The 26,696-nt window shown below is 39.9% G+C and overlaps 1 protein-coding gene across 2 annotated transcripts in view; it reads left to right on the top strand.

Annotated features, from left to right (window-relative positions):
- Positions 1-19,445, top strand: part of LOC117432455 (cyclic AMP-responsive element-binding protein 3-like protein 1) — a 30,627-nt gene extending 11,182 nt beyond the window's left edge. For both annotated transcript variants that reach the window (XM_034054393.2, XM_059002241.1), the window contains 11 exons: positions 3,107-3,314; positions 7,284-7,447; positions 8,824-8,902; positions 10,576-10,733; positions 11,405-11,554; positions 12,002-12,060; positions 12,273-12,341; positions 15,269-15,368; positions 15,898-16,024; positions 18,153-18,417; positions 18,604-19,445. In XM_034054393.2, coding sequence (XP_033910284.1) covers positions 3,107-3,314; positions 7,284-7,447; positions 8,824-8,902; positions 10,576-10,733; positions 11,405-11,554; positions 12,002-12,060; positions 12,273-12,341; positions 15,269-15,368; positions 15,898-16,024; positions 18,153-18,417; positions 18,604-18,640 — 1,416 coding nt within the window. In that variant the 3' untranslated portion in view covers positions 18,641-19,445. The remainder of the gene's footprint in view (positions 1-3,106; positions 3,315-7,283; positions 7,448-8,823; positions 8,903-10,575; positions 10,734-11,404; positions 11,555-12,001; positions 12,061-12,272; positions 12,342-15,268; positions 15,369-15,897; positions 16,025-18,152; positions 18,418-18,603) is intronic.
- The last annotated feature ends 7,251 nt before the right edge of the window (positions 19,446-26,696 follow it).

Below are 26,696 nucleotides of genomic sequence, written 5' to 3'. Positions count from 1 at the left end.
CCTTTGCAAGGCTAGATTGATAGACTTCTCTGCATGCCGGTTCTATAGACCCAAATGTATGTAAACTCCATATCTTCACAAAATAATGAATCTGTCTTTTCAAAGATCTCGTGAACTCGGAAGACCTTTTTATGTGGTTCCAAAGCCAATGAGTTTGGGGAACGGAGTACGTCTTCAACCAACAGTTTTAGATAAAGCCAGTCAGTTAGACCAGCAGTAACAACAAAGAGGTAGTTTACCTGCACTGCTGGAATCTGCAGAGCACAGCTGAGAGATTAAACCAGTATCACCCGGGTGAAAGAGAATGCTCTTTCAAACATCTTCACGCAAGCTGTCCCAGGACAGTGGGCTTTGGGCTTTGTTAAAACCATGTATTTTACTATTGTGCTACTGTACATGCTCAGCAGCATCTGAATGTGCAATCTGGGTGTGGCTGTCATACCAATTTTAATCCAAATCGTGGTCGATATGCTTTAAAACCATTGCAATTCTGCTGGTGTTTTTGCCCATGGGTGTTTTTTTTTTACCCTTTCTTAGCATCACTTAACCCAGTACAAATATGGTAGGGAAAAAGTCTGCAATAGATCAGGTTTAGGGGTGGTGGCATTTTTTCATGTTCTTCATGTTAGGATCATAGGTGATAACCTCTATACTGTAAGTCAATGAGGGCTTTGGAATGTAAGGAGACACACCGTATGCATACCATTGCAAAACACGTTGGAACACCACTACCTAGTGCACTGTGAGGTTAACTAAATATTGTAGCTATGAACAATGGTCCTCCTTTCAGATGACAGGGTTCTCCAAAACCTCAAACAATCTGCCTGCTCTTCAAATTAAAAAAGGTATCACTGATAATGTTAAAAAAAGACCTGGCGTACTGTATTTCAGCACAGAATAGCGATAAAACCTAATGCATTGTAAGTTATGTTGGACTGGGTGGAAGAAATTATTATTATTATTTATTTCTTAGCAGACGCCCTTATCCAGGGCGACTTACAATTGTTACAATATATCACATTATACATTTCACAATATACACATTATTTTTACACACAATTATCCATTTGTACAGTTGGGTTTTTACTGGAGCAATCTAGGTAAAGTACCTTGCTCAAGGGTACAACAGCAGTGTCCCCCACCTGGGATTGAACCCACGACCCTCCGGTCAAGAGTCCAGAGCCCTAATCACTACTCCACACTGCTGCCCAAATAAGTAGCATAAACTGCAGCAGTCTTGTCCTGTGTGCTTGCAGGCTTGGAAAAGGGTGCAGTAAATAGCAGTAGTTGGTGTGCACCAGGATATTTATTAACCACAACACAGTACTTAAAGCCATACTTAGGCTGTACAGCGAACTGTGGCAGATTCTCTGATTCCATTCAGTGTTTAACAAGCAAATCTGTTGATTTAAATACAAACAAAAGCATATCCGCCATACGCAGTAGAACAGGAACCTATTAGGCACAGAAAAAAGAGCCTGGGTGGGGCAGTTTATTGTACTGCTTCAGAGATATGGAATATCTTTCCTTGATAATGATTACCTAGCCTTTCTAATGTTCAGTCTGGTGCGTCAGTAGCAGGGCATTAGGACTGAGTCCAATGCAGTGACCTTTGAGGCAACTCCCACTTCCCTGGATCTTCAATAGCTGTCTTTCCTGGAGCTCCAGGATTTTGTTTTCAGTTTGTTTGGTTAGCTGCATGCCTTAAGAGAGTTTTATATTCTAGGTATATCTACAGTGAAGTTAAGCAGCCGAACTAACTTTTTTTTACCCTACCTTGCAGTGAATTGCTCACACTGGACGGCAGTTATTCATTTATTTTTTGTTGCTGCTTCATGAATACAGTGTTTGTTGATCAGTGTGCACTTTGAAAAACATCATGAATTGCATATGAAGGAAATACGTGTAAGACTGAACTCTTTTAAACAATATGCATAATAGGTTTAGAAATTTCAGCCGTAGAAACCAAAGACTTACAAAGTTTTTTTTTTTTTTAAAGATGATCTGGCATATAGTATATGACTGTAAGGTAAATGCTAAGGACGACAAACACACAAAAAAGGTTCAGGCTTTAGTTTTATTAACTAAAAATAACATGCTGACACCACAATAGGGTTAACTGTGACTGGGTGGAGGAAATGCATTGCTCATCTATCGCTATTATTAAAAGAACACCTGGAAAACAGTTAGGTGTTTTAATAATCTCATTAGGGGAACAGGGGCCTTCGTTTAAATGCAAGCACAGCACACAGGTACAGTACAGAAGGGACTGCAGCTGGAGGAACGCCCGTCGCACACAAACACAGCTGCTTCGTTCACAGAGACCTGCCTGTCTGCAGCACAGCACAGCACACACCTCACATCTCCTCTGGGAACAGGATCTCAGAGATCTGGGTCCTGTGACACGCCCTCTCACACTCCCCTGCACTGCAAACATGCCTGCTACTGCAGGATAGTTCCTTAAGCATGACCAAGGCACCAGCTGGAAAAGTTTGCCTAGTCGACCGTAAAATGTTCCAAATTAATCCTGCCATGACTTGTATCTGATCAATCAAACACTTTGTTTTCTCATACGTTTTACACCATTGAGTCTGTAAAAGAAAAATCACAATTTAACTGTGTACTGTTCCTTGATGTGAGGATCAAGACAGAAGGCACAGGGCACTTTGAGGTCAGCCCTGTGTTTAAATTCAATGATTCCAAACGATTCAGCTCCATAAAGAATTGCTGTGCCCTTTATCAACAGGCGATCCACAACTGCCTTTATTATTATTATTATTATTATTATTATTATTATTATTATTATTATTATTATTATTATTATGCTTTTTAAGGCACAAAGCACTGCCTCTTCAGTGCTGACGTCAAGCTCAATCAAGTGCTGCATATTAAGGCTTACTAATGCACAAGTTTCATTGTGCCATTGAGCAGCCCTCCGTGTGGATTTAGTAAGGTTTATGTCACTAAAAATAGTCTTTGCTACACCAAAATGAGTGATTTTCATTCAGCTGTCTGATTTAGATATGCTCTGACATGCAGCAGACAGGTGATGGTTGCAGGTGGGACTCTGTGGAGCAGACTAATACTTTGTCTCCTTGTCTTGCAGCATTTCTCTGAGAACATGGAGGATTTTTCCAACGAGCTGTTCAGCAGTTTCTTTGACGACCCCCTTCTGGCTGAGAAGAACCCCCTGTTGGATATGGAGCTGGACCCCCCCAGTCCAGACATCCAGGCTGAGCACAGCTACTCCCTGAGCGGGGATTCAGCTCCTCAGAGCCCCATCATGTCCATTAAAATGGACGAGGAAGACCAAGGTAGAGAGAGACACCAATTAGCTAGGAAAACCTTTTCGGAATGTCATAGTTTCAGCAAAATGTCTTTTCAGCGTCTTTTAGAAAGACATTTTGTCAAACCTCAGTGTCAAGCAAAAATTCACCAATCCATTTATTGAAAAGTTTCATTAGCAAGCTCACTAAGGAGAAAAACATTCATTAGAAGCTGCACAACTCAAAATATACAACAATAGACTTCAATTTAAGGTCTCTTAGTGATTCATTCATTATTTTATTAACGAAGGCTTTTCTCTTTTCAGAAAACTTGAAAAGTCTGTTGTGATATTCACAAAACTGTTCTAGACTGTTGATGGTTTCACACCAAACGTTTTTGTTGTCTTCGAAAGAGAAAACACCTTCTTTTAAATAAATAATTACTGAGATAAACCTCTTTAACAGGACCCGTTAATCTCACAGTACAGGATTTTAGTAGTTCAGTTTGGTTTTTCTAATAAGGTATGAGAGCGTGAGGGGGTGGGGGTAGAATTTCGAACCCTGTCAAGGGCAGAACTCGGAAAACATTTGCTGAAATGGGAAGCTTTCGTTTATGTAGTTTAAACTCTTAAAGGGGTAAGGTAGCTAGTCTGTTCATTCCAGCAGGAAGCAGGAATGGGATACTGTAAAAGCGAGTGCCCATGGCTACCCCTGTGGTGCAGTGAAATAAGCTTGGAGAACAGCATTCAGGTTCAACAATGATGTTGGGTAACTCCAAATTCTATACGAATTAAGCCCTCGTGAGCTGGCATTTATTTTTTTACTTTTATAAGGTTTCAATCAATCAATCAATCAATCAATCAATCAATCAATCCCTTTATTTATCCAGATGAGTCAATTGAGAACAAATTCTCATTTGCAATGACGACCTGGCAAGAGGCTCACACCACCACAGCAAACAACATAAAACACAAGAAAATAAGGATTAAAAAAAAATAAAAAAAACACATAGTCAATCATCAAACATTAAACTCAGCAACAACTCAGCAGGCACAGATGTCAGTCAGCACTGAGTCGACACTGTGGCTGAAAGCAACCTCAGATATAAATCGTTCTAATTTAAACTTTTGATTGAAACTCATTCCAGTCATTGGCTGCCGCCATCTGAAATGAGTGACAACCAAAAACCGTTGATACCCTGGGAGCAACCAATTTAATAAAATTACCGGATCTTAAGTTTTACAATGAAGAAGAAAGCTCCAGTAAGCACCACAAATAAGCAGTTTTTTTCTATTGCATTTGACATTTTTCTCCCTCCTCGATCTTTTTTGCCTGCCCAGTCTCCTGGAGTCCCTTTACAGCACAAGGAACCCCAGCCTGACAGCTGAACTATGGGATTGTTCTTGCTTGCTCTTTCCAAGCCTTGCCCCCTTTCCAAGCCCCGCCCCCTGCATGCTGGCCCGGAAATTCCAGGCACTGTTCCAACCTCGCTCCCCTCAGCATAGGCACACATGTGGTTCTGAAGCAAGTTCTTACTTAATGAAAACAGCAAGCGCCTTGAGCCTGTTAGACAGACTTGATGTGAAAATAAAAATCTGATCTATTGTTTGGGACAGCAGCTAAGGTTGAATGACTTACATTTAAAAACACTATAGATAAATTCCATACCTTAACCACAAAACAGTCCCGCCTGCTTCCAGATTAAAGTGCTCTCAGGGCAGGAAAATGCAACTGGTATTACTTTTTTGCCTGCACACCGCACTGTAAGAGCTGAAACTAAGGTTTTCTGCAGAGCATTCGTTTCTGGTTGTTTTAAAAAGTGCCTCCTGAAAACCTTAAGCCAGTTAAAAGGACAGATTTCAGGTGTGCCATTGTAAGGGTGGGATCAAATAAGGCGTTTGATCAGAACTGCTCTGAAGCAATATATAAAAGCAGGGCTTGTTATTTGAGCATATGTGTGTATCAAGGAAAGGGCACTTCTACTGTCTTTAAAGGGTGATGGAGTCTTTGTGGATGCCTAATACCCAAATTTGTCTTTTTTCCCCAAGACTCATTAGTTAAATGATCAAGGTGGCTGCTGTTTTACAAGCCCCTTTACGGAATTCAGGGCAGATAATTCCTCAAGATCAAACCGGCAGTTAGCCAGATAATGAGCAGCTCCAGTTGGGAACTCCATGTCCTGCTAGCTCTGAGACTGGCTGTGCAAATAAAAGATCAACATCAAAGACAGCGAGTGGAAATCATTTTGGAAGGGGCTGCACACTGAGGCTCCTTTAGCATTGCCTCATATTGTAGCATGTATGCTGTAAAACATCCAGAAAGAACAAGGATTCAAGCTATTCAGCCCTGTAGTGGAATTGTACAAATGAAACCTTTCTATTTACCTGCATCTAACTTTACAGTATGTAGTCAACCCTACTGTCAGCCAGTCAGTGGCTTCCTTTGCAAGGACTTCAAAGAAATCAGTGATTTCTAAATGACAGGATATATCAAGTACCAGTGTACCTGTAAACCTTTTTTTTTGTGGTGTGTTTAGAAGTGGTTGTACCTTCATTACAGCAGTTATCGTTAGGTATATTGTTGCATTTTTAGAAAGTTAAGGACTGTCTGAAACTAACATAAAACTGGTACATTTTCTGATTCATTAGCAAAAGAACAAGTCAAAAGGATGCGTACTCTATGGTTTTAAAGAGAGTAAAGACATAATAGCTTTTTGATGTATAACCCGTCTGACTAAACTGACTAAACAGAGGTGAGGTCAGAGGTCAAAGAGCCAGCAGGTTTTTTAACATATAAAGACCTCTATCTCCGCTAATTCAAGCTGTGCCTTGTCAAAGTAATTGTATGAAGGAACATATTTACAGTTAAGGTTTGTGGTCATTCTCTGTCCACACCACATCCCTTCCTAACTTACTTGTTCCTCATATAAAATATGAATGATCAGCTAATCCTGCTCACTGTTTCGAAGGCTACATAATTCACATACATAGCTGTGATCTGCAATGCTGTGTATATAATATATACGGTATGGATTGAAATGATTATCCAAAGAACCTCCCAGTACAGTGGTTCAGTCTGCCTAAAAGGGTCTCTGTTCTCATTAAAAAAATGTACTTTCATTAATATGAAACTTGAAAGCAAACCCCTTAACTTTTACAAGCATCCATAATGTTCTATCGATCCACTCCATGTAGTAAACCGGTTCCAAAAGGAGAGCTAACAAGGGCCCCTGGCTGCTTTATTTCCAACAGAACTTTTTACTTTGAATTTTTTAACCAGCTCTGTTAACAGCGGGCCTTTTAAAAGGATTTAACACCGTTGGTTAACGGCACAGAACTTTGTGCTGTAAACTGGCAAGCTGACGCACGCAGGGATCCAGGAACAGACCTCGTTAACTGCTTCACATTAGTTTCAGGTGGCAGAAGAAAGAAGAATCCCGTGTACTGCCTGTGGAAAGGAAGCGAAAGGAGTGTGGCATTTGGCTGTTAGCGTTGTAAGCCGAACTCTATTGGGAGTGTGGAGCTGTTTAGTTTGTCCTTGTGTTTGGACATCTGTTTGTGCCAGATACTGTGTATTTTAGCACTGGTTCTGCCCTAGGCATTGGCTAATAACTAACATTCTAAAGTGTTCTGATACACTCAGGTTATGATTACCATATGATTTAATGTACACAAGAATGGATTGGGACAGTTCAGGCTTTTCAGCTCACACCCAAATGTATTCTGGTAAGTGTAGTTCTACTGTGTAAGGTAGTTGAGACAGGTAAAACATACCAGAATGCATTAGGATGTGAGTTGAAAAGCCTGAACTGTCCCAAACTGTCCTAGTGTACATGGAGTCATATGGTAACCCTAACTCAAGCCAATATGACCGAGCCAACCTGTGTAAAAATGAACTGGATAACCAATCCTAGGTTTTACCATGAAATGCTACAGTAAAACGTTGCAGCCTCTTTTCGTTGAGCTGAACTGAACAATTCACTCTCATTTTCTCCTTTTTGTTTTTTTCTTATTTTAGATTCAGATGCTAGCATGTGGTGCTTGGGCCATGAACTTTCTACCATACTGGTGAAACAAGAACCCAACCTACTGGCAGAGCCAACCCCGACTCCCATGGTAACAAACGCCCCCCAGCCCATAAACCTGGCCCCGCTTCCCAAGCTTGCTCCCATGGAAGAAATGGTAAGGAATAGTCCTAGCAATGGTGAGGGGTGAGCCAGAACAAAATGGGGGGGAAACAGTACGCTACCATGCAGAGATGCTAGTCCTTGCAAATTATTGAATGGCTTGCATGCATACACCTCTTTCTAATTGCTTACAGATCTGTATCTTCATGCAACCCCCAGTGCTGTATGCCATACACTGCACCAAAGGCATTATAGAGGCACCTAGAGCAACAAGATATCTCAGAGCTAGAACTCCAAAGCTGTGTGGATGGACATTCAGAAACCTGCTTTACTTCCATATGTTTTGGCCCTTGACTGGTGTGAAAAGTTCTCCAAAAAGTCAAAATATTTACATCACTCGATAGTTCCCGTCACAGCAAGTTTTGAGGGTTGTCTCTTTCCTGTGCTTGAAACTTGGCCGAGTAACCAGGCTTGTATATTTTATTTTGTGGATGTCCACCACAATACCTCATTAACAAGACAAAATAATGACTTTCCTTTACAGGCCTAAAGACAATTCAATTTATGTTTTTTTCCCCCCAAATTAACAATTTTAACATGAAATCAATTCACTGCATTTCAGTGCCTGTGGCAGTTTTGAATTCCTCTGCATTCAAATAAAAAAATAAAAAAAACATGAAATGGATGTCATCTATTTTACAATAATTCTATTATACTGTAGCACAAGCGAGATTATGTTAAACTATAGCCTTAAATTTCACCTGTTTACGTATTTGCCATAATGTCAACAGTGTCAATGACAACACCTGACACCACCAAGAACAGAAATATATTTCGAGTCAGGAGTAGAATGCCATGACTGTTAGGAATAGCTGCATTGTGTTTAATTGCACAAATTATTTTGTGGCTTAGGCATGTGTATTTTATAGTCGGCTTGTTCTGGTTTAAACAGCGTGTGCTACACATAAAAAAGTACAAATTATTAAGAACTTGCCTTAATTTTGACTAAGATGCACAGAAGCACAAAAAAAGCATTGTATTACTATAGGGTTTAAGAACGACTAAAACTACAGAGCCCTTTTTCCAGTTATGCTATGTGCGTCCTCCTGTTTCTTCCCAGCCCTTTTGTGAAGTGCATTTGGCAACTCACTCTTAGGACAAATCTAAATGGTTTTAAGCAGCATAGAGCTGTGTTTACTGCCTGTGTCGTTTAGATACACTGCTGATTCATACAGAAGAATTCTCTTAGGAAAACAGCAGCTGGGGACAGACTCTGTTTCAGTACGTTTTCTTTTGAGTGTCTGCAAATCTTTCTCTGCTTTCGCCATCTGAATGATAGGATTAGGAAGTTTACAGACACACATTGTATCATGTAAATCATTTATTATGAATCATGTATTAGATTAGTTTATGTATTTGTTTTTCTTTTAGGCTCCTAAGGAATTGAATCCCCTTCCTCTGATTAAAGCTGAACCCAGAGAAGTGAACCAGTTCCTGAACGTCCCATCAGGTATACAGAAACGATCATACACAGTGCCAGGTCAGCCAGGTCTAGGACTGTGCTTTTAGTGAACACAGCAAGCTTCAGTCTGCATTGTCTTCCAGTCCTTGTCACTGTATTTGTCTTAAGAAAAAACTTGGACTTGGAAAGTGCATTGTAAAGTGCTTGCAGAAGTTTGTAGCGAATTAAGACTGCTGACCCAAATTGACCTCCAAAAGTAAATAGCCCATGCGAGTAATGAGGACAGGTTTTTCTGTCTCCCTCTGGATAAACCAGCCCCTTAGCAGTGTTGATTTTCCTGGCATAAGGAGCAGCCAAGCTCACCCTCACAAACAATGAGCTTCCTTCAAAGCTTAGCACTCATATCAAGTGAAATTCGCCTGAGTCTGTGTTCAAACGTGCGTCTCAACCTACTTCCAGGATCCAAATCGGGGACACAGCCTTTTCTGTTTATGTGTTTGTTTTGCGCTGCACATTTTTTAAATGGGTTGGGAAAATGCTCTTACTACAAATGCTGCATTCTGTGAAATGTTTTCACACTACTGTGTGCCTCTTTCTGGGTTATTAATATTACAAATGATAAATGGACCATTTCAACAGTAAAGAATCAGCAATGAAAGGCTCTGGCTTGGTGTGTATGTGAAGCCCAGTGCAAGCTCTGTGTTTAAATGAATTCAGTCTATTTTTTTTTACATATGAATTCAAATCTAGAGAACCCTGGTTGATGATGAGATAGCCCCGATTCTACATTTGAAACAGTAGGCTGTTACAGAAAATTGTTTCATTGCAAATTGAAAAATGAAGAGGTTATGAGGCATAACATAAAAAAATAAAATCAATCCGCATTCCGATTAAGAAAAGCTCTAGGTGGGTTTTCAGGCAGTTTCATGGAATTAGACATTTATGACTCATGTGGGGGTTTGGTGAGCCTTGGAGAGTTATCATGCCTGTTTTCACACTGGTAGGATTACTTCTTACCATCCACAATGAATCAGTAATGATACCCCAGTGGGAAAATCAAACTATTCTAAATACCAAGTCCAGCTGCTTTTTGGTTAATGGATGGTAATAAACATAGTAAGAATCCATCATCAGCTTGTATATAAGACTTTTGGTTAGAAAAAAAATAAACTTAGAATAATTATTTTTGGATGCCTTTCCAGTGTAGCTGCAGCCGTGCTTTGGGCCTCGACTTGTAGAAAGTGCCAGCCATGCAGCCTGCCATGGGCAGCAATAACAGAATTAAGCCTCAGCCCTGCATACTTGGGATTGGAGCCAAACTAAACGCACGGCCCTTTCCAGACAGCCGTTCTTGGAGGAGTGCTTGGCTGGGTCTATTCTGCAGAGCTTTGGGCACTGTTCTGCGATCTGAAACAAATGGTATTGTCAGGACCTCACTGCCATTGCGGGGAGTGTTGAGAATAACTACACAATTGACTGAATGCTTTTTTTTAATGGGTGTCCAAGAAAATCTCGATATACCACAACTGTTGAAAAAACATAACTCACAGTTTTCAGAAATGAGTATTCGGTTGGTAATGAGAAACAAGGTTAGCTTATCTAAAGAGAATGACATTGTGGTTTATCAAGTTTTTTTCCCAGGACACCCCTGGTTTATACAGCACAATGATCTTGTCTTATTGAACCGACACCATGTCCTGCTTCCCTACCCTGTGTAACAGATGAGCTGGTACAGCTTCCCCCTACTCCCCCCAGCAGCCATGGCAGCGACAGCGACGGCTCCCAGAGTCCTCACTCCCTGCCTCCCTCCAGCCCAGTCCGACCACAGGCTCGTACCTCCACTGCCATCTCCTCCTCGCCCCTCCTCACAGCGCCTCACGTAAGCTCAGCATCACTCAGTCAGGCTGAAGAAGCCACACAAGGTCCTTGTTTGTTTGTTTTGAATACGGGTTACCACATTACTCCATGTACACTGGGACAGTTCAGGCTTTTCAACTCACATCGCAATGCATTCTGGTACGTTTGACCTGTCTCAGCTACCATCCACTTGTTTCTTTTCTTGAAGAGAAGCAGGAGTACACTTACCAGACTGCATTGGGGGTTTGATTTAAAAAGCCGGAACTGTCCCAACATGGAGTCATATGGTAACTATATATTTGTGTGCGTGGGTGAGAGGTTGGGAGTTTGTTTTTGTGTGTGTGCGTGCAGCTTTATGTACAATAAGTACATATTTAATCTGCTGCATGTATTTGAGAGTGTAGTTTCATAATATGCCTTGATTTCATTGTGGGTTGGAGAGATCATAAGATATTGGGGTGTCCCACTTGGTTAATGCCATGCACCCCTTCCTATAGCAGCTGCTGTTATTTTGAAGTCGCCAATTCAATTACGGACCAAGCATACTGGAATCAATCAAATTCTATATGTAATGGTATCAGAAAAGAAAAATAATATACCCTGCTGGTGCTCCTGTGTGAATGGCATTGCCCTGTCTCTTGCATCGGCAGCTGGATAGTCTGAGTAGTGTTTCTCCCTCTCTCTCCCCCTCAGAAGCTGCAGGGAACCTCAGGGCCTCTGATGCTCACTGAAGAGGAGAAGCGCACCCTTGTCGCAGAGGGCTACCCCGTCCCAAACAAGCTGCCCCTCACCAAGACCGAGGAGAAGGCACTGAAACGGGTCAGGAGGAAGATCAAAAACAAGGTATTTCTTCAGCCTGCTGGCGGGCCATTTTAACAGAGCTCTGAAACATAGGAAGAGCTGTTTGTTTGCTGCTTGTCTCTGTCGGTTGTAGTAATTGCTCGCATGCAGTGATTGCAGTGTTATTTGATTTGAAATGAAATCAGCATAACACGAAGAATGAATCAATGAGTTTCTATGCCGTTCAAATACCTTATCCATAATGCATCAAATAATTATCCATCAAATCTTCCAAACCCAGAAATATTTATGCTGAAATATCTCTTTGATACTGTGCAATATTTTGAAATGAATCTGATTTATAAAAGAGACATTGTGGTTATTGCAGACTGTCTTGAATTGTACACACTTGTTTGAAATACATTATGCATCGCTCTTTATTTGAATGCATGCATGTTTAAATTGCCAGGTTGCTGAAGGCTGTCTTGCTATTTTCTTTTCTCTAATTAGATTTCCGCACAAGAGAGCAGAAGAAAGAAGAAGGAATATGTAGAATGCCTGGAGAAAAAGTAAGCATTCGCTTAAAACTTTGAATTCAATGATTAATATTCTTTAATTTGTTGTGCAAGAATTACATCGCCTTGCGTTCCATGCAGCATACACCCAGGCCTCAGAGGGCTCTCAGCATAGCATAATGCGCAATGGAAGAGTATTGCCTGCAAGGAGGAACAGTAGTACCTGATAATATACTAAAAGTGTGCGTTGTCTTTTGATCTTGCAGGGTTGAGACGTATACATCAGAGAACAATGAACTGTGGAAGAAAGTAGAGACTCTGGAAAACGCCAACAGGTGAGAAAGAGAGGCTAGAGGGTGGAGAGCAGTGGGCTCTTAATTGACATTTTCATAGTCTGTCCCTCACCGATCTCCTGCTCCTATCACCATGGAAACACGTCTAGCTGTTTAATGACACATTGGTTGTCATCAGTCACCCTGAATCACATTAACTCCCTCTGCTCCTAAATAAAAGGACATGTCATGCTTCCTGACCCCCTCAGTTCTCAGTTAGTCATAATAAAAAGGGCACGTTTAACAGACCATTCGCCCTTGTTCATTTCATTCAAGTCTTGTGATTTGCCGGCATTGATTATGGTAAGGTCCCTGGCTACAATGGTTTATGTATTAGATTGAGGGAGCAGTACAGGACAAAATATCATCCAGTATCGTTTCATCCTAGCCTGAAAGGTAACTGTCACACAAAAAAAGACCAGATTACCAGATGTCTAGTACACGAAGAAAATGTATGAGGAACGTAATAAAGCATTTTTCAGTTACACAGTATAAATAATGTGGCCTGCAGCAACAATCAGATTCATTGCTAAATGAAAAAAAAATCAATTTTCATTACCGTGGTGACAAAACAGAAGCATAAAAGACAGATATTACACTCTATCAGACTTTAGTGCAGTGCCACTCAAGGGAGAGATTCAATCAACAAGTACAGCTGCTGTTTTACTGTTCAATGGCGCAATTCAATTAAACTGTCAGATATAAGAGGTACCTTGCCTAGGAAAGGAGTCTACTGGAATATCAATACAATAAAACAGAGAGACAATGTTGCAATGCTTTGTAAAGGTTAGGGCCAACAAAATTATTAATGAGTTTATTACTAGGAAAAAAAAGCCACATTTGTATTCTGAAACTGCTTGTGTTTGCAACAGAGTTCTCAGACATGGCTCTGCCTGGACCAGGCTTCGTCTGGCAATGCTCTTTATAAAATGTTAGCTATCAAGAAATTTGCATTGGCGCACTTTGTGTTTACAAGTCTAGTTCAGCATTTCTGAAGTCTGCCAAACATGGCACAGACAGGATGATGAACATTAGATACAGCCCACATTTTACAGTGCGGAAACATGCCCACGGGTTAGACAAGGATAAATGACTGCATCTAACAGTGACTCATACACAAGGAACGGCCTCAGTTTAGGCAGATGTATCAGACATTGCACATACAGTAACACCAGCTTTAATGGCAACTGCCTTGGAAACACACACAAATTTCATGTTGTGAGTAAATGCACTTGTTTTATATATGTATTTATTTCACGTTCTGATCAGCTACAGAGTTCAAACACATTTGCACCCAACGGTCTAAATACTTAATAACGTGCAGACGATCACCAGATTGCATTGCGTTTCGAGTTTTATTATCCTCCTTTTGCAAGCGTGAATTCAGCTGTGAACTTTCTTTTGGAAGTTTAGCTTGCTGCCTTGGCGTCGCTAAAGAAATTGATGGATCACTTCATATTTCTCCCAGCTGATACATTAACTTCGGAAGGGTTTCTGCTGAGTGTGGCTGCACACATCAAGCTCGTCACAGGCACCCACCAGTGGGGTTTGAAGTGTGACGGAGGAGGGGAGGAGGGGAACCCCACACAGTTTATTTTTCTTTCACTTCTCAGTCTGGCGATTGGATAAGCTTTGAAAATAATGCTTTTTTTTTTTCTTTCCGTGAACGAAAGCCAGCTTTTCAGTGCAATCATCATCTCCCCGAAGCTGGAGAATCTCAAAGTGATTTATGGCTGTGCTTAACCAATGAAAACAGAGCGATACAGTATGAATTCTGGACTAGAGAGACATCCAGATTACAGTAATTCAACAGCACAGGCTGTTCCACGAGGGCTCTCCAAGACTGAGTTTAGGATAGGAGTCCCTTATCTCCTTGCGGACTACCCAGCCATTCCTATCCAGTTCCACCACTGTTCAGCTCTTTAAACAGGGGGTTTTACAGCTCCTTATAAAAGGACCAAGTTGTAAGAATGCTCAAAGCCATTATAGTGTTATAGTGTTTGAATTGGTCTGATAAATCAACTCCACAGCTGTGAAACAGATTTGATATCCAGTACAGCAGGGCTTTTTAAAGAAGCTTTTTAAGTCAAGCCGCAGGATTGTTTTCCCCGTTGTATTTAGTCATAGCGTGTATGCTTTAAAAGGATTTTAATCTGGTAGAAATTATGATGGCGGTTATTTAAATATCCCTGTTGTTAGAGATGCACAAGTATAAGAATAAGAAATAAGAAATATGAATTATGGTACTAGCAGCAATTCCTGCTACAAAGTTTAGGCTTCTGCAACATTCACACAACAAAAGCAAGTAATGACACTTTGAGGCTATTTTTTTACACCACACATATAAAAGCTCAATGACTGGCACCCCCATTATGTTGCAGTTTTCATTCTAGGCGTTCAGTAATTACTAGCATTTCTCTTTTGAATGACCCCAAAGGAATGATTAGATTGATTTGAAAGCATTGATCAAGATGGGAATGCAAATTAAGATGAATCCCTATAGAAGAGATTGCTGGTCCTTCAGAGTTTTTGTAATCTTTTGACATATTGCTCCCTCTAGTGGTCACTCTGTAATACAGGCCTGGATTCAGGTTTTTATGTTGAAGCCTGTTAGCTCAGTTATCAGCACTGTTGCGATGTAGACAGGCCATGTTTGTTTTGCACTATTTATAACCCCCCCCCCTCCCCCCCCCTTTTAAAGTGTTATTTTTTTCCCGTACACTGATGGCCTTACTGTCCACTGCATACTTTCCACCTCTCCGATTTGAATCCCAAATCAGTTAACTCAGGATCATGCCATGCAAAATCCGGTCAGTTCTTGCAGAAACAAGAGTCTTGTAGGATCTCCCTTCAAATGCAATGCATGTTCAACCCTAGCAGTCTGACCATGAATTTGATCAGTAATGTATTCTTTTTTTTTTTTCTATTAGGACTCTGCTTCAGCAGCTGCAGAAGCTGCAGACCCTTGTAACAGGAAAAGTGCCCAGATCCTGCAAAATGGCTTCAACACAAACAGGAACCTGCCTCATGGTACAGTATTCTGAACTCATCCTTACAGAACGTGGACAGTTACTCTGTGTAGCATTGGAAAAGCATTCCAAACTGAGAAATAGCCATGCAAAATGACTAACAGGATGTTGCTCATTTTGTTGTTCATGGTTGGAAATGGTTAGTAGCTTATTTATTAACTTTTAACTGTTCTTTATAAATGCCTATAAAAATGTGTCAAACCAATTTAAACCAAGTGCAGTGATATGACACAGTAGAGATTCTTTAAATAGCCTGAAAATAAGTCGCTAAATATTAGCTAACCATTAACTAAAAAATATAACGAGTCAGATAGTTATTAAAAAAACAATTACAATAAAGCATTAACAAGAAGTTTAGGCAAACAAAAGTTTTCGCAGGATCACTGCTGTGTTTCTCCAGTTGAGATGTTTGTGTGACTGAAATAACAGAGAGTTTGAAGCTCCTGTTTCAAAGGGGTTCAGTGAGTTCACTGGCGTGTCTCATTTTGATTAGGAAGCTCAGTCTCAAAGGAGCGTCTCTGTTGTTCCAGGTGGTGGTTCTGTGTTTCGTTCTGGTCCTGGGCTCCTTCATGCCAAGCATCCCAGAATTCTCCTCTGTGTCACAGACAGTGAAGTCAACTCCCCTGTCATCGTCGGATGCTTACACCAGCAGCCAGAGTACGTAGCCGTCTAAACCTAAAACATTACACGCAGGGTTGGGATCAATTCCCGTTTTTCAATTTCAATTCCAATTCCTTTTTAAAATCAATTCCCAATTCCAATTCCAATTCTCTTTTAATCGATTCTATCAAAATTGCAATTCGCAGTATTCTGTTAAAACGAGCTTCTCACAGTGGCAACACATTACTGAAATTTGAAGTCCCTGTCAATTAAATTGGCTTTTAAATGAAAGCAGTTGAACAACAATTGGGAATTGATTAAATCGATTGGAAATAGAATTGGAATTGAAAAAACAGGAATTGACCCCTTCCTGATTACAAGTGTTTAAAAAAAACTGAGTTAGAAGAAAAGGACTAGCTGTATAAGAATATCATATACAATGAAACGAGACACAGGTAAGACTAACTAAACCCTTTGTCATAATACAATCATTGTAATGGTTGTAATTAGTTGTATGTAGGAGCATTTAAATTATTTTCTTGCCATGTTCTATGCAGTCAAAAGGGTTTTATCCTCTCAGAGAAATTGCCTTTGCACTTGTGTCAAAATAGGGCAGTTTCTGCAGTAGTGTTGTGTACTACAGATATAAACTTTGAAAGTCTTTATGTAAGCCAAGCTGATGCTACTTCTGGAAGACAGAGGCCCATCGGTGTGTAGGCAGTTACTAATTTGGCCATTGTTTGCATGTGGAGATTCTGGGATTTAAAATCAGCTCCGAAGCAGTCAATTGAAAAACAATGGATAAGTGTTGCTGGCTGATATATACTGGGGTTGCCTTAGAAACCTCAGAAGAGGAAAAGCGAAGGATTGGAAACTGCTGGGAAGCCTTTGTGTGGTAATATTGGAGAATGTGGAGAGACCTGTGCAAAGTATTGAGGCTACAGTGGCAGCTGCAACCAGTATTTCTGTGCAATTTATATACGTTTAGTGTGGTGTTAAAATAGTGAATAGAGAATTAAAAGAAAAATGTGTAACACTTTACTATAAACACAGGGAAGCATTGTAAAGCGCAGAGAGGTGTGGTAAAGCATAGGGAAGCATTGTAAAGCACAGAGAGGTGTGGTAAAGCATAGAGAAGCATTGTAAAGCACAGAGAGGTCTGGTAAAGCATAGGGAAGCATTGTAAAGCACAGAGAGGTCTGGTAAAGCATAGAGAAGCATTGTAAAGCACAGAAGTGTATGGTAAAGCATAGGGAAGCATTGTAAAGCACAGAGAGATATGGTAAAGCATAGGGAAGCATTGTAAAGCACAGAGAGGTATGGTAAAGCATAGGGAAGCATTGTAAAGCACAGAGAGGTATGGTAAAGCATAGGGAATCATTGTAAAGCACAGAGAGGTATGGTAAAGCATAGGGAAGCAATGTAAAGCACAGAGAGTTATGGTAAAGCACAGGGAAGCATCGTAAAGATGCAGATTGTATCCGGAATCCATTTGTCGGACCATTTGTTCTGAAATGTACATAGTTCAGGTTAATAGGAAATGCAGCCCTGGGACACAGATGTTGTTATTTCACTGCGCACTGTGGAAGTGTTGGAGGAGATGATAAGTGGATTGCACTGATGTGAACCTGCGTAAGGTCAGAAGGGAAATCAACGGAATCTGTTTTTTTTTCCTCTTACCACGATTTTCACTTAATGTGCTCACAGGTTAGAAACCTGAATCCAAAAATCATCCACTTAGTCATATTATTTTCACATACTGGTGTATGTACATTCTGCAGCTCTGAGGGGAACAGAAACTCATACGCATTGGAACACCCCTCACATCCTTAACAGAGATATTGGTCTTTAACTAGGCATGTTTGTAACCATGACAACTAGAATTCGTCATTTTAATCACAAATCTCCCTATAGAAGAAAAAAACAACAACAAAAAACCTAGGAATTATGAAATGTAATAAAAAATAAAGAAGTTCTGGATGTAAATTCAGTTCAAACATTCATCCACTCTTCTGAAATATAGTTTCTGCGTTACAATCCAAGTCAGAACCGTGCAGAATAAGCATGCAGATTTCCTTTGGTTAACCCTTTTATTTTATGATGGGGGTGTTGGAATCGCTCAGCAGGACGGCAGTGCTTGAGAAAGTGCCCTCAAGCCCTGTGTGTTTGTGTGTGTTTTCTGCAGTTCGCTCCCGAAGCCTGCTCTTCTATGATGAGGGGGCCTCTCTGGAGGACAGATACAGCTCCTTCCTGGCAGTGGAGCACACCGATGACTGGGAGGCTTCACCCAACGACTTTGCAGAGGAAGGGGAGAAGGAGACTCAAGACCCGCCCCAGGGGCACAAGAACAGGGCACACGAGGCCTCCAAGTACCTCAGCAAACTAGATGTGATGAACTTCAACAGGACGGACTCCGAGTTCATTCACCAGAAAGAACAGTTTCACAAAAGGTAAGCGACAAAAGAATTCTGGGTTAAATAAAGTGTCAGGGTGCAAGCTGCAAGAGGAACAAGATGTTTGGTTCATTCCGAGCACAAAATCAAACCTAATCCTCTTTAATAAAAAAAAAATAATAATAATTTGGTTGTTCCATTCCTGTTTTCCCTTCCAATAAACATTTTCCTTTGTTTTTTCAGGGATGTGAACTCCGACAGCCCGGCAGAATTTGTGTAACCCGTCAGGTGGGAGCTGCTCTCTGCAGCCGGATCATCTCCTGACTGACGGGTCTCAGTAGCAGGGAGGCTGTCCGCTCCAGGTCTGGGTCGCCCCGAGCGCTAATGCTTACCAAAGCCTGTGGCATCTTCGTTCTAACACTGTGCCAATCATGACGTCCATTGTTACACTGACAAGGGATGAGAGGGGAGGGGAGGGGAGGGGACGGGAGGGGGGGCAAGCTTGGCCCGACCCACACATTTTTACTTTTATTTCAGGGCTTTAGCAAATAGATTTTTTTTTTTTTTTTACAGTATTTTTTTTCTGTACATTTGTTTGATCTGCTTCTGCTGAATACAGCATGAGACTGGGAGTGGGAGTTTTTTAATTATCACTGCGCTGAAGAGGTGCTTGACAGAGTATACAGAAACACACCTGAGATAAAAACAAGCTGAAGGAACACAGAAAAACAGTAAGGATATCAAACTCTTGGAGTTCAGTTGTTAAAACTTTAGTAAAACCTAGACCACCAGAATTATGTTTGTGAGAGCTCAACCTTTCTCTATAGCAATCCTTTACCCTGTGGTATGGAAGCCAGCTTTCAGGAAGCGTTTAAAGGGTACATCAGGAGACCTCTCAGAACTACATTTCCCATCCTCCTCCTGCTCACTGGTAAATCCATCTCAGTTACATATGTGAGCAGGAGGATGATGAGAAATGTAGTTCTGAGATGCCCATGCGGGTACATGAGAAGCCATCTTGAGGCAGGGAATGCAATTTAAAAAAGTGGTCAAAATGTTAAAAAAAAAAAAAAAAATTAAAACAATACACACACTTTACATAAACAGTTGTAGCAACACATAGGAACATGTAACATAATAAAATAAAAAGGTCCTTATGTACACTTTAAGACTCACACAGGTCCTTAGAAAGGTGAGCAAAATTGTTCAGTTAGTCAAAGTAATCCTCCCATTTAAAATATGAGTAGCAATTACAGGATAGTCCATACTCTGATGTTCAAGTGATCTTATTTTATCTCCCAGTTCCTTTTCAGACACCAGGCTTCTTTTAAATGTGAAAACCTTCCTCTTTCCATCTCTACTGCATGTTCTTGTTTTTTTGGTATCACTTTACATGAAGTGTCTCTAATTACTTTGTATTTACATAGTGGTTTTGTTAGTATGCATAGTTAAAAAGATGTACACATTAAGTACTCTGTAACTATGCATAATAACACTGTAATTATGTGTAAGCACACATGTATTTCCTAAGTAACTGCTATGTAAATACACAGTAATTAGAGGCACTTCATGTAAAGTGATACTGTTTTTTTGTGTTTGATTGTTTTAATTTTTTGGGGGGAACAAAAAATCATTTTGTACTAGAAGCACCACAAGTTAAAGGTGTTAGTCTTTCAAACAATGAGCAAGGAGTTGCCTTTATTGTAAATAGCTTTGATGATGTAATGTTTACACAGCCTTCTTGTCTTCACTGTTAAACAGTTTACTCGCATAAACATTCCGTTATTTTTGTATAAAGAAATAAAAATGTGTGTATATATGACCAGAAAAGTAGCACTCAGAGCAGTTTATACTGTAAACCAAGTGGCAGTATGTGATTCTGTTTTATGTCTTGCACTAGAATTTATGAAATTATTGCTTTGTAAATGGCATCTCAATATTCTGCACTGGGTACAATAATTACAGGGGCCAGTTCTATTTCAGTTATATTCCAAATTAAATCTCTAGGATTTGTTATTTATGAAACTTAGTCTCTTCATAGAAATCACGATTGTTCAAAATGTCCTTAGCTATCTTACTATTTAATGCAGCATTATAAACCACATGAAACTGTAACAACTAACAAACAAACGTCTTGCAGTTGGAAAAGACAAGTTCAGATTACAAAACAAAAAGGCTGATGCCTACAAGGGAAAGTGAGTCAGTCCATTCAGCCAATAGCTTGATGAGATGCCAGTTCCAAAGATATTGCTCTGAGTGCTAAACTCAATCTCAAACGATGCAGTATCCCTTTTGAGCCCATCTTGTTCGTGTTGAAACTGGTGGGAGGTGACATATTGAACCAAACAACGTCAATAAAAAGAGGTAGGTGGTTGAAGAGAGAATATAGAACAATTCTGTAGGAGTTTCATGTCAGGCTTTCCAGCAGTAGAACTGTATGATCCTCATTCGATCCTGCACAGACTGTACAAACACTGAGCGCTTTTGAATTTTAAGGGTACTTGTTAATCTCTCCAGGTAATTTTCTCTTCTAGTCCACTGCCTGGTGAAGTTCATAACATACCGAGCAGGGCCTTATTAATCACAATGACTGTGCCTGATTAATTATAAGAGGCTGAGCAAAATACAATCACGACAGTGCCTTTGTGACTTTTCATTTATTTTTTGTCTGGCAATTGCAGTCCATACAATAAGCAATTCGGCTTGGCCTTCCAAGAGTTGCATGCTAGAGACAGACCTCGGTGACAAACCAGTGTAGTAGCTTGCTGATTTACTGTAAGCGCTACAGCCACCAGCTTGTGACTTTAGAAAGCTCTTTTTAAAGCTGATTTATACTGCATTTCAGCTGACTTCACTGTGTCTTGTACCAGTCATCCTTCAAGGGATACTGCACCTTTGACCCCCACCCTGTGTTTAAATGACAAATGAAAATGTATATTGTAAATAAGTAATGTATTTTTATATTTAAAAAAATGTATTTTTAGTATTCCAATAGCACCTTTTTTTTGGGGGGGTGGGGGGGACCCTGTTGGTATTTTAATATTTTAGCGCACATAAAAATGTATGTATTCCAGCAAAAGTGATAACAATGCTTGTTTTTTTTTCTTTTTGTATTAGTGTACTGTCATGTAGAGTTAGCATCAAGCAAGATATAAAAGAATGCATTTGCAATTCATTGTGTGTGATGTTTTCTCCTTGGAATGGTTTACAGCACAGCAGCTAAAAGCACCTGAAAAATATCAGCACATTTACAGCAGAGGCAAACACCACCAAAACAGCATCTTGCAGAGGGTTTTGCATTTTCTTTTTTAAATTTGGTACCACCCCCCCCTCCCCCAGCCATATAAATGACCTCAATATTACATTTTGGCAGGTTGATTCCTCAGATTCTTGATAATAAAATGTTTATAATTTTTGACGCATAACCGTTGCATATAATTCTACAATTCTGTGCACACTGATCAGTGGGGGCTGGCTCTGTTCCATCGAGTGATGCAGGTTGTTTTTTTGAATATTCACACCAATGTTTTAGCTGTCCTGCCCTGTTCTGCAGTACGCCCTGTTGGTTACCCCCCTCATCCCAGCAGAGTGAGTCGAGCTAGGCACAGCAAGGGCAAGTGCGACAGTTTCTGAGCCATGACTACAAGCTGAACCATGAATTTATATCAGCGTATTATAAACATCTTCTTTGGGATGCAGAGCGTCATTCCTTTCCCCCTGTAAGCCAGCATGTTAGCACGCGTGTGTCTTTATTGAAATCCCTCATTCCCACACAGCCCGAGGTAGCAGTGTGTCTCGGTAGTGATTATTGTTATCAGTAGGCATGAAAGAAGGCCTGTGCTTTTATCAGTGGCACCAGTAATTACTGAAGCCCTCTCCAGTGTCCCTTCAGATTGACATAGCGTGACATCTGTGGGAAGCAGATCAATTTCTTCTTCTTCTGCTTCTTTTTTATTCGTATTGTGAAAAGTTATAATCCGTTATGCTCTTGTCATTATTTTTATGCTTGAATCATCCTTCCACCTAGGAACAAAAGTGTTTGTGGACATTAACAACGCAGTGTATGAATAGAAAGATGGAAAACATGAGTCATGATTTGGATGTTGTTTTATTAATGTGCTGTGGCTGCCTGTTATTCAGCAGCCATTGCTCTTAGGAATGTGGTTAGGGATATGTAGCTCTTGAGTTGCATGCATATATATATATTCTTTTATCCCTTCATGAATGAATCATACTTGGGACAAAACCTTATCACTGGCAACGCATACACACTGCAGTTTGCTTGCAGTACGAAAGGCTTTTAGCAACCAATAAATCCTGTAGGTTTTGAGCTGTGCTGTCACTTTGGCATCTTGGATTAGGTGGGCGTCGGCTGCATTTCATTTTCTTTATGTAATGTGTAAATGTCAAATGGGATCGGAGCATCACAGGGATTATTTGCAGTACCTGGAAATGGAGGGGGAGAAACCATCTTGTCTACTGGCTCAAGATCCCTGTAATATCAGTAGCATGAGCTGAACTATCCGAGCTGAAATCCACTCCACGAATCATCAGAAGGTCTATCCACGAATGGCTTTGCCACTAGTGGGCTTACTGGCCACTCTGACTTGTATCTTACACAGCACCCTGTACTGTATTTTTTATAATATATAGTTAACTAAGGATAATTAAACAGTATAGATCATTTTAATGTGACATCTGACACAAGCCATCTAATACAAACTATCTGATACAAAGTTTTCAGATGGCTGCATCACATCAATATCACAGTCTACTATATTGCATACTAGTAACATTACCTACAATGCTCCAGCCCTGTTGACTGGGAAGTATATAAGTTACTGATTTAAATGGAAGACTCTTGTTGTTTTACTACACAGCTGACAGGCTCTGCTCTCTGAGACCTGGTCACAGCGTTCCCTTCAGTCTCAGTTCTGTGTTCCTGTGAAGCTGTCTGGTAGGAAATGCGCTCCGGCACTCGCTACGTGAGCATAGCAGGGGACCGTTTCTCACACGGTGTCAGTCCCCACAGAAAATGCCAACAATAAAAAAAAAGATTCATCAAAGTCACCTCCAACAGAAACAGACAGCCGGTGTTACATTCTTATCCTCACCCCAGGCTAATTATGTTAGTAACCCAGTATTCTGTACAGAGCACAAGAGGATAATCATTTTCCTTATACAAGAACTAATCTAAGCTAATCAGCATTAGGACTGCATATATAAATGTACTGTAACACATAGTGAAAACATACATTGTGATGTAGTCAAAAGAACCAACGTTTATTGAACACCTACAGAGCATGGAAAGTCCAAAGATAGTATTGGCTGTATTGTATTGTATGTGATGCATATAGTTTCCCATTTTTTTCTGTTCAGAAATCATTATACAAGTTTGAAATGGATGTACACTTCCTCTGCCCCAGGAAGTGAGAATGTTTTCAGTCCCTGCATTGTTAGCAAGAGCGATGCATTAGGGTTTGAAACTGCTCATGATAACAGACTATATTTTCAGGAGTAAAACAAAAAGCGGTCATTTAAGGTGTAGAATCTTTTTTGTTGGGTGGAGAACAAGACGACTACCCCCCCCCCCCCAAATGTTTTTTGATTGCTAGAATACATTATAAAAAAACAGTGCTGTGTTATTTTAAATTATTTTAAGTAAGTGGCTTAAAGGCAGGGATTTGTGTCAAAATATAAACCCCCACTATTCTAGCAGCATGATTTGTCTTGGAATAATATCTTTCTGTTTTATTAGATTTCTCTCCACTGTCTGTCTACCCTAACAGCAGTTTGCAATCAGTATTAAGTGATTCTCACATTTTCTCCGTACAAGATATCTCTAGTCTGTAGCAAAATCAGACCAGTCACATTTTTAAAGTCCAGTTTTTCTTCATTGATTTTTCCATTCTGTCTGTGTGTTCAGAAGATTAAGATGTGTTATTCAAGCTACGTTTGACTTCCTTGCTTCAATCAAATCAAATTAGAATTAGCAGTTTGTGTTCGTCTGACCCGATTTGAAAATTCTGTTTTCAGCGGTATACTTCTGTAAGCATGTAATTATGACAAGAGTACATTGCCTTTTTTTTGTTTAACATTGAAAGAAAACCCTTGTAAACCTAGAGTCTGTGAAGCAGAGAAATACACTATTATTATTATTATTATTATTATTTATTTCTTAGCAGACGCCCTTATCCAGGGCGACTTACAATTGTTACAACATATCACATTATACATTATTTCACATTATACAGATATCACATTATTTTGACATACAATTACCCATTTATACAGTTGGATTTTTACTGGAGCAATCTAGGTAAAGTACCTTGCTCAAGGGTACAACAGCAGTGTCCCTCACTGGGGATTGAACCCACAACCCTCCGGTCAAGAGTCCAGAGCCCTAACCACTACTCCACACTGCTGCCCTCAGTAACAAAGACATCTGCTCAGTCAAATGGATAAGTAACGTTAATCTAGGAGTCTGTTTCCCATGAAAAATGGGTGAATAATAATAACTTTTTATCCTTCAGTCTGGGAAACTTCTTAGTTTTGAGGGTGTTTCACAGCACTACAGGCAAGTAACAAGTGAAATTAATGAATGGATTAATTAATAGGTGTTAAACTAAAAAACCACACACTTTATGAGCTGTGGAACAGAGTTAAAAGCAGTTTCCTTTATTTCATCATTCCTGCTCGATGGTGCAAGACTAGCACATTTTCCAGTGTGCTTCTTATAGATGGTGTTCTGCATGAGGAGTCTTTTCAGAAGCAGTGCTTGCTGGAACAGTTTGGAAGCATGGCGAGTTATAATCTCAGCAGTGTTGAATCATAAGGACATCCAGAAAAGGACAATAAATAGGAAAGCAATTCAATATTAGGGAAATGCAGATAAAGCACCTCTTTAAGACGTGTTGAGTGTCATGAGCAACTGCAGTGCTACTGTACTGTATATCACTACAACACTATCAGACAGGCCAGATAGATTTGTTTTGGTAAGCTCTGACCTACATTACCATGGTCACCGTTCAATCAGCTTGACTTTTTTTAATTCAGATGTTTCAAAACAACTGAGAATACATATGCAAAAACCAAATAATATTAGTATATCTTTCTCCATATTTAAAAAAGGCCAGTTGGACAGATACATACTAACCCTGTATGTTATCACGGTATGTACCTATATATAAATGAATATTCAAGAATGGTAAGGAAACAACTTGAAACAGACTTTATAAAAAGGACTTCAATTAAATATCAGGTGGCTATAGTGATACTGCTGTGTTGCCTGTCTGTGGTGTAAATGTAGAAGTTTAACTACGATTTGACATGTTGTTCTTCATTGTTTTACCATTCTTTCACTAACAACACACTTTGCTTTTTAAATAAGATGCATCAGCTTTGCTTTAAACTAAAAGCATTATGAGTCAGGGTCTTGAGAACATGTGTATAACATATTTCAAGAAGAATCTTAACTCCCAGCCATCAATTGACAGTGTATCCTCTTTCTGGGGCCATGCTGCTCAGTCTATGCTGTATTCATTCAAATCATTTCCTTCACTGTCTCCATTGGCTAACAAGCTGGAGAACTGTGCAAGGGGTCAGGGGTGACGGATGACCCCTATTAGCACTAGTCTTGGACTACCTTACCTAAGGTAGGCCCAAAATAGTGCTCATCAGCATCTGTGAAACCAGCCAATAGCCCATTTCATGAAGTGATGCAATAGCTCAATGAATACCTGCCATGTTTGTGTCAGTCACATACATTTGATGATCAAAAAGTCTAGACTTTGCCAGTTGTTTGATACTGATGTTTTATTCAATGAAATAAAAGTTAGGATTAAACTTCATGAAACGGCTCCTAGTTACGTTGTTCCAGTGAAAAGCCTGCAATGACTTGGTTAAATATTAATGCTTGCTAAATTATTCTTTTTACTTTATTGTGAACCATCTACGCTCAGCTTTTACATTTTTTTTTTGTGTAGAGTGTAAACTACATACCTGTGTAAAAAGAAATCATTTGACCTGAACATTTTAATTCATCCTTATAACTGTCACACCAAATCTCATTTAAATAAATTAAGTTTAATATCAGTGGTCATTTACCATGTGGTTTTTCCACATTTCAAGGTTTCAGCTCAATGAAATGTCAGCTTAGCATTTACAAGGGGATGGGGGATAATAGAGCTACAGTATTTCAATAAGATGCAGCCAATTAAAATTGACTTAGATTGTCTTGACAGTCTTGGTCTTGACAGATACTATATACTTGCTAAAGTTCCACAGTTACCATGGGAACAGCAATTGAGTTCTTTACTGTTCTCTTTCTATATCCC

The sequence above is a fragment of the Acipenser ruthenus genome, chromosome 27, assembly GCF_902713425.1.
Source record: "Acipenser ruthenus chromosome 27, fAciRut3.2 maternal haplotype, whole genome shotgun sequence".
NCBI lineage: Eukaryota > Metazoa > Chordata > Actinopteri > Acipenseriformes > Acipenseridae > Acipenser > Acipenser ruthenus.
The sequence above is the reverse complement of the archived record's forward strand: the minus strand, read 5'-3'. Positions and strand labels throughout refer to the sequence as shown.